General features: G+C 35.9%; 1 protein-coding gene across 2 annotated transcripts in view; it reads left to right on the top strand.

The window, feature by feature from the left end:
• Positions 1 to 9,207, top strand: part of LOC122537040 (neurotrimin-like) — a 68,862-nt gene extending 59,655 nt beyond the window's left edge. The window contains exons 7-8 of one of the 2 annotated variants that reach the window (XM_043669932.1): positions 7,264 to 7,329; positions 8,051 to 9,207. In XM_043669932.1, the coding sequence (XP_043525867.1) occupies positions 7,264 to 7,329; positions 8,051 to 8,217 (233 nt within the window). In that variant the 3' untranslated portion in view covers positions 8,218 to 9,207. The remainder of the gene's footprint in view (positions 1 to 7,263; positions 7,330 to 8,050) is intronic. The other variant, XM_043669931.1, reaches the window with a different exon arrangement.
• Positions 9,208 to 9,227: the final 20 nt, after the last annotated feature.

A 9,227-nucleotide genomic window follows, 5' to 3' on the forward strand; every position in this document is an offset into this window, starting at 1 on the left:
TGTTTCTTTTTCTTTTTTTTTTTTTTTTTTTTTACTTTCTCGTCGCTCGCCGAGGAAATACAGATCGTCCGCGGATGGTGCTTTATTTTTTTTTGTGCCCGACACGCGAGCCAGGGATCGGGCACACATTCGGCCTATGTTATTGCTCGCTTTGTGTCGAGTGGTACTTTCCGAATGATGCAGCGTAACGTACTTGCGATGAAATAACGGGTCGCTGATTAATTAGATCGAGTGTCTGGTTTGTGCATGCCAATCCACTCAACGGATATTCTCTTGAATCACAACCCCTACAAAAGCTAGACGCGAGTCCCTTGCTTTCACCGACGTGGTCCCCGTCAAAGCTTATTTCGCCCTCGGATAATCGTGTGTCAGTTTGGAAAATAAAATTGCCGTTCCCTCTGGTGGGTCACGTCCCCGTCGCCGGTAATGCGAATCGAATCCACCGTGGATTAGTTTCGTAAGCTAATAACCAACACAAAATTGTCCGAAGTTGTTCCCAGTTTGCCGATTCAGCGACGCTATCGTTTGAACGACGTTGCAGCGTTTCGTATCTTCGACATTTCAACTTTTTACTAACTTTACTAACCTTTATTTCTTTTATTTTTTCTTTTTTTTTTTTGTTTAATCCGACAATTAGTCCGATATGGAATATCGAAGGAACAGTTTTATTGGTTTGCGTAGATTCACTTTTATATCACAAGATTCTCGCAGATTTTCGAGGTTTTATGATTGGCGTAAAGTGTAAATATTAAAATCTTTGACACTCGCGCGAGATAGTTACCGATTTATTTCTACGTTTATTCAGCTATGAACTCTGAATGAATACGTGGTGTTTTACTTCGAGAGTAAAAAGAAAAAAAAAAGATTCTTCCTTCAAAATTACTCTTCATCGCTTGTATCAAAGGAATACTGTTGAAAGTGCAATTTATTATCAACGATGATCTGTTTCTAAATTAACCGAAGCACCAAGCCCAGAGCTAAACAGAATCCATGATTTATTAATTTACTAATATTCATACTATTCATAATATCAAGGAGTCACTCGTATTATTCAAGAAATTCGCACATCCTTCCAAACAACCATACTAACAACCCCATCATCAAACTACGGAGTTTTACGTATCGACAAAATATTTTTAAAAATAAAAGAGTAATGCTTCCCATTAAAATTTTATTCGCCAAAAATATGAATCTGCGATTGAAAACTAAATAGCCTGTCAAAATCGAGATTAATGGAAAGATCCCTGTTGAAAATTCTCTTTTCTTTCACGAGGAGAAAAAAAAAAACACTTTTTCTTTTTAATCACAAACAATTAGCGAGCGAGGTATGATGCATCCTCGAACAGAGACACGCCTCGATTATGTCTGATTCTTTTATCGCGGGGGTAAACAAACGAGGTCGTTCGACCACGCTCGGTTGTCGATCGACGACTATTTGTCAGTTAGCAATCGCGTTACTAAGCTTTGTCCATTTCTGGTAAACAAATCGACACTTTTATGTCCATCCGACATGCACTCGACTGGCGGCACCTTCAATATCGATTTTTGTTAACCGTTGGCATAGCCTCCGATGTCAGTATCCTTCGCAACTGTATAGAACACGTGCTAGTATCCTCTGTGTAAATTGAATTGGCCGCTTAAGGCTATCGAAGGATAAATCCCGCAATATCGTTTGGTCACTCTATCACTGCACCCTCTGTTTTTCCTCTCCGTGGCTCTCCTCGGCCCTATTGTTTGCTCTAAAGCCACAAGACACAACTTTACAGACATACGCTTCGTATCGTTTCAAATGTATCGTGCAACGTTTGAAATGAAAACTGTGTGTTAGCGAAATGCGAATATCTCTTCATTTACGGAATGACGGTGTAATTGAACGAAAATTTGGGAAATACAACGAAACCGTCCGCTTAGGAAATACGAGATAAGGAATAAATTGCAAGTATAAAACAACATTTAGCGTATTAGATTGATTGCGAAGTTTTACCACTGCACTTTGCCTGCGATGTTTGAAATTTTATTGTGAAACCAATTCACCAATTTCAAATGGGTCCGTCAGAACGTAGAAAGGCAAAGTTCAAATTATCGAACAGTCATGTTGAAGACTAATTAATAAAAGTTCCAGTTAAAGCAGTCAAACGATAAATCATGTAATATAACATTAACGTGTTTACAAAAATTCGATTTTAAATTAAGAAATTATGTCAAATTTCTAGGATTTTGTTCGACGTTTGTGCGTTAATATCTTTCAAAACGCAAACACGTGGCAGGGAGGGGAAAAAAGCATCGGACTATATTTCTATAGGGAAAAATTCTTCGGAATTTCCGTGCATGTAAGTTTTAAAAGTCTCTCCAAGGACAGTTCAGGTTCAGCGTGATCGCGACGCTCGTTTTTCCAAGTCGAGACGGAACCATTTCTGTGTGAAATCGTGACTGAATAGGAACCGCCGTGTCAGATTTACAAGCCCACCATCTCATTTGCTTTCGACAGGCAGCCGGTTGCGAAAAAGACGCACAAAAGTCGATAGAACCCGTTTCAGAGGAGCTAGACGTTTAGAAGAACGCCTCTATAAAAAGCCCACGGTTGAATGCCATTTTGAACTTACACCTTGTTCATCAAACCCTTTTCCCTGCGAGCAAAACGCCCGGCCTTTTGCTAAACCTCCAGTTTGTTTCTGAATACGCGCACATTCCCGAAAATCCTGCCCCGGCATTCAGCGTACCATCTTGTATGAATTATAAATTCGTACGCGGTTTATAGGTTCGTTTAGGTTGGAGTATCGATTCTCTCTATTTGGACTTGACATAAATGTCACAGATTTCATGCATGAGTCTGACGTTGTGACAAAAAGTGTTCTTGCATGATGGATCTCCACCATCTTCTTCAGAATGAACGATTTCGAATTTTTGGCCCGTTTTTAAAATAGGAAACCATTAATATTAAGATTAATGTGACAGAAGGAACATTGGATTAGACTGTAACATCGGACGAAGATCAATTTTTAATTGGAACGTGATTTATAGATGCGTGATTAAATAAAGAAAATTTTCTTCCCTTTGCGTCTGATTTTCGAGGATATCTTTGGAGGAATATATTAATATAATATTTTATACATGTCTCGTACTATAGCTTGAACTTACTTTTAGCAACAATAAAAATTATGTGATTTTTTTCTGTGTCAGAAATATTTATAAACTGATACCATTTTGCAATGAGTGATTTAGTGCGTTCTTCGTTGGAACTTCAAAGATGACTTGTAAATATCTTTTCAAAACTTTTTACGATTTTAAAAAAAAATATAAAGTAGCACGATTGTATAAAAAATTTTCATCGAGCAAAGAGACACTATTATTTCGTGCAAGTGAATCTTACAAATTCTTTTTTCTAATTTTTAAATGCCTAAAATGCTGTTTCGTCGAAAATATTAAACGAAATAAATCATTTCGGACAGTTTGAAAGATTTAAAATGATTTAAAAATACTTCAAACGCCTCGAGAATTGAAGTATTTTTGAATTTTGAAAAGTCACAGTATATACCAATTCAAGTAGTTCGCGTAGTTCAGCTTCTTAACTATAATTACACGCCGTTAATTACATTCCATAGTCAATTATTTGAATCACGAAAGGCGATGCATAAACGTTTTGTTGAAATACTCCAGCGTTAATCATACCTTTATATTTAAACCGTTCTGTCAGATTTCATTCTTCAAAAGGACGTTTTTTACACTTGTTTTTACGCGCTATCTTCCTCAGGTATATTATCCGATATACCTTTATGCCTATTATATTCTTTCCCTTTGAACCAGTTCCGTACGAAGCTCCTTTTCATTTATACCACATTTACATTTTCTCAAGGATTTCCTTTGAAAAATGAACAATAGAAGGATTTCTTCATTTTCATAATCTTGTACCTACCGGATGATTTATAATTCGTGTATGTTTAAATAGTACGTCACGGCAACGTTCTTTGATAAAATTATATAGGATGCGAAGGAGCTAATTGTTCCATCGTAATTAATATTCAAGTTTTAATCTATCACGTAAATCGATGTAAACTTATCCCTAGATTGCTTAACCAATATCGTGTATTTATTTTTGAATTACGTACGCGTTATTCAGGTTTGTGTCTTTCACCAAGTACGAAAAATCAAATTTTTGAAAATGTGAGATTAGGCAAAATAACACGTATCTTATAGACCCTCTTAAAGCTTTGTGTTCCTGCGTTTAATAATTAGCACATACAAATTTGATATTTTACTTAATCTGCAATTTGTGAAATATTTTATCGTATTTATGAAATTATACTTCCGATTTTAATTAAAAGTTTCGTTTTCGCATTCAATTCGTTTAATATGTGAAATAATGTAGTTAATTCGTGCAAACCAATGAAATTTGAAACGCTGAATTATTTATCAGTTTATTTGAAAGCGTCAATTAAAATCGGAACTTATTCTTCCAAAGTCATTTCCAAAATAAAAATAATTAATTGATCATCCCAATTTTTGTTTCAAACAAAATGTGTCTACATCCGCAACAGGCATTTTCAATTTACAAAATTCGCTCCTCCAAAGCTGTCTAAACAAAACTCAAAAAATATTCGCCACCTCAAACTCAAAGTATTCGTAATGATACTTCATAAGATCAAAATATATTCGTTAATATTCAAACTATGTATTTTATTATTTTATCATTTTTAATAACTTCGTCCCGTAGAAAACATCTGTGGAACAATTTCAATATCATCACCATAAACTCAGTACAATCAGTTCGAATTTAATATATATTCAGAATGGAATATTTCTTAATAAGGAGCATCGTTTACTTTTTCATTTCATCCGAATACCCAATTCTCTCTCTCTCTCTCTCCCTCTCTTTATCCTTCTGCTTGTAATGAAAAATCCAGGATTTATTATTGGCTCAGTGTCCAGCCGCATTTGCGTGTACACTCGAAGGTCGGAAATCGATATATGCAAAATATTTTGATGCTAACAGATTGAGAGGCGACGTTGCGTTCGATGGAAGATTTATAGAGCCGTTTCGAGCTATAGGTCAACTTTATTGAACTCTGTCCACTCTTCTCTGCACGACTTCCCTGCTCCGGGATTTAGAGCAAATATCGCATGGTATTACCAACGAATAAAATCACGAAGAAGAAAAAAGGAGAAAGGAAAAGAACGAGCGACCGTTCCCATGTTCCCATTAAATATTCACTGTCAAAGTCAAGCTCTGTTCCCGCGATTGGCCATCTCTTCTGGAATGCCATATTACTGTCGGTAAACATCTCCTGTCAGCCTCTCTCCCCGGAAAGAAGAAGAGACGAAAAAAATCCTTTCAATTCTGTGAATATGCCTATACACGTTGAGCAAGTTCCATTTGTTTGTGCCAGACGCATACACGACGAAACAAAAAATTCGATTGTTGCGTAATATAAATATTTGAAGAAACGATCGATCGTGTTTTTAAATTTCTGAAAAAAAAAAGAAAAAAGTAATAATCGACTTCGTGTTATAACATCATAATCAATATCTGATTGAAATCTGTGTCCGTGAAGACTAGGCAAAATTTGAATCACGTTTGTACAACATTCGTTAGAATGGCATGACAATATGGTAGGATTTATTTATATATTGATCGTACTGTTTCCTTGGCGTGTATGTGTGAAAAAATTTGGCAAAAAATTTGACAAAAGTTGCTTCCTCTTTTTATTCATGCGAGACTGCATAAAATAGTAAACCGATAAGATAGTAAAAAATGGTGTAGATAGTCAAACGATCAATACACTGCTTTTGGAGATTATTTCTACGTTATTTGTTTAGAACATCAAGCATGCATTCAGAACGGTTTTGTCACTAGATATAGTCTTGCAATGAGACGAAGAGATCTACCCAATTGTACTGATGTCGTGTCAAAGCCAATTGAAAAATGGATCGCGATCGCTTGATTCGTAATCGCTTGCCAGCTTTATGAAGCAACGTGAGCATTTACAGAGAAATAAATTAATAGCAATTAAACGTGCATGTGACGGTATCGATGCGAGAAAATATTTTCTGAAGAAATGAACCGATCAATTTTAAAAAGTTCCAAAAAATTTTCTTCCTTCTTCCTAATTTATTCAAGTTGTATCTTGAACATTCCCCGTTTCATTAGAAACAAAAGAGATAATTAAATATGTTTTTATTGGAGTAAATTACAGAGCGTCTATTAATTATTTGTACAAAGGAATGACAAGTATTTTTCTGAAATATCTAGGACACCGAAATGTATAAAACTTGTGGCAAAGAAATGAACGGAATGTGAAAAAATTTGCAGCACAGTAGAAAACACAATTAGTTTTTACAAAAGATCGTTCAGATCTCTCGAAACGTACCGTTCGTGAAAAATGAAAAATTCTGCGAAATACTCTGACAGCTACTTTGCAAAAAATCAATGAACTTACGCTGTCTTTTTCACTCATCCTCTAACTTTTCAGTGACTTGAATTCATTTTATCCAGTTTACGAATAAAAATAATGAAGGGAACACGGAAAGAAATATGAATCAATTAAACGTCGCGATAGAAAATATAGAGAAGAAAATATGGAAGACAATTTAGCGAGAATCTTTATGTTTACAGAGTAACGTGCCAATTATACCCCTGATCGTTGCGTCAATCTACGTTACTTTATCTAGCCGTTCCGCAACGATCTCTCGTGTTCTTAACTTCCTCCCTCATTACTTGAGAAAATACACAAGATCTAAGACACACTTTTCACGGAGACAAACGAACTTAGATTTCAACTTCGACAAAACGTCCGATCGATTCTCCGGTTACGGGGTGAAAAGGCAACCGCATTTTTCCATTTTCATTCGTATTTAACGTCAACTCTGGTTCAAGCTCTTTGCTTCAAAAAGAACAGGATAAAAATGCAATGATCCCCGGTTTCTTTCGTTGCTTTCGTTTGCTTCCCTTTGGCGAAGAAAAAAATGGCAAACTGGAATATGAAATGCGAGATATATTGAAATGTTGAAAAAGACAATAAAGGAAGCAATTGAAATATTCTCTCGGTTAAGTGCGTCTACGTTACAATCTGTAACACGCTAAAGGTATCGTTCATTCCGGAATGAAATTTTTTTTTCATGGCAACGATAAACGTTTGCCATGCCGTATTTACATTTACGTTTTTAAAACAACGATCTCACATAATCCGATACAATTTCTCCAATTTTCGTCCATCAATACTTCCTGTCTGAAAATATTTTTACATGTGAACGTCGATGTTATTGCAGGAAAATTGAGGCACAATTCGGGAAATGATATTTTCGAGGGAAATCAAGATATGCTGAAAGAAAGAGGTAAATATACTATTACGTACAGTCGCAAAATTTTCGCAAAAACGTGCACGTGTACCATGAATAACATATATTCCATGAATAATTCACGGTTCATAATAACCATATTATTAACGTAGAATTGGCATATTAGATGAGATATGATAATGAGATTTACACTATGATTTGCAATTACAATTAACACGTAATAAAAATGAACGTTTTTCAAATAATCTTTAAGCTAAAATTTACTACTAAAATTATATTTAATTCTATTTGCAATAATTTAATATTAAGTTATTAAATATTATTAAATTATTTAATTTCGTACGCAATCTTCTTGTTGGTTTTAATTAAGGAAATAATACTTTGCAGCTGAATGATTTTGAAAAACTTCTTCGAACGACCCTGTTCGAAAACAAAAACGATATCGTACGCATGCGTATCAATTTTATTACATGTCTCGTAAAAAGCTTCACTATTGTTACTTCATTTATTAAATCTGCTCCTCCATTTTCCCCTCATTTTCTCCCCCCTCCCCCCCATTTCTCTGCTCCCTCGTCGGGGATACATAATACATAAACCGTCGCCGAAATGAATTTAAAATATATGGATAAATTACACGAAGCATCCTCATCACGCGAGATATTTCCATCGTGTTTCTGCACACACACCTAAATACATTCCTCGCCCGACGAAATTTCATTCGTACACGCCGTAAGAGTATCGTAATTTCCTCTTACAGATCTGAAGTTACGAGGCTTCAAAGAAACCAGCGGAAACGAAGAGGACGATTACGAAGATTCCGGCGCGGCGTCGAACGAAAACTCTTTCAGCTTGATTTTCGCTTTGGCCACGTTCACCATTTACCTTCACCATCATCCCCAGTTAAGAACGCTGCATCCGGCTTGAGGAACGACCCCCGCTGTGCCAGCACATCATCATCGGATCCTCCTTTCGATCGCCATCCATCGAAAATTTGTAAATCCACTTCGACATCCATCGCTCAGGGACTCCATGCCGAGGATAAATTTAAATCACGAAACCGCGCTGACCACTCACGACACACTTGTATTATAAGACGACATATTATTACTATGATTATCATCAATCATTCACGATTGTGTAACGACGTTAGCTATCGTAAGTTATTCGATAAAACTGTAATTGCGTTTAGATATAAGAGACGGGGATGAACGAGGGAATTGTTCTCATCGCACGTATGAATTACGTCACGTAGCGAGCAATAAGTAACGGAACACGCGAAGATTTTGTGCTGGAATTGAATTTGCAGGCGTGTGGTGTAACGAGCCTGGATCATGCTCGATGGAACACTTCGAACCGTAGTCAGTATCGACTATTTATTTCCTAGCTTTCGTGTAATTCGTTAAACCGGTAGTGGTAAAATCGTGTTTGCTGCGTTCTACTTTTTCGTGCCCTGTGTAATTTTCGTGTATCGTTCGGGTGTGAGCTTAGAAACGTGCGTAGTCGTTCGTTTGCCATGTTTCACGCGTTAGACTAGAGATAATATATTATCGTTTAATTTATCGATCGCAAATATATTAATATATATATTTATTATATATAATAAGCTGCAAGCGTTAATATGTGTATTCGGTATTAATTTATTCATTGATTAATTTTATACGAAGCACTCCGACATCGATCCTCGAAATTTTCTTGTTTCTCGCTCAGTCGCGTTTTTATTTCTCGCGGTGCAGACAGGTTATAATTAAGAATGATCCGACAAAGGAAAACGAAGATAATAATAAAAATAAAGTAAGGAACATATATAAAATCTTGTAGATTTTCTCGCGGAGCGTACGTAAAAGCGTTCGCAGGGAAGGCGCTTGTGTCTAAAATTTGTAGATTATTCGAGTTATTACGATTCCTTCGAAAAAAAAAAAAAAAAAAAAGAAAGG

This window comes from Frieseomelitta varia, unplaced genomic scaffold (assembly GCF_011392965.1).
Source record: "Frieseomelitta varia isolate USP_RPSP 00005682 unplaced genomic scaffold, Fvar_1.2 scaffold_885, whole genome shotgun sequence".
Lineage (NCBI taxonomy): Eukaryota > Metazoa > Arthropoda > Insecta > Hymenoptera > Apidae > Frieseomelitta > Frieseomelitta varia.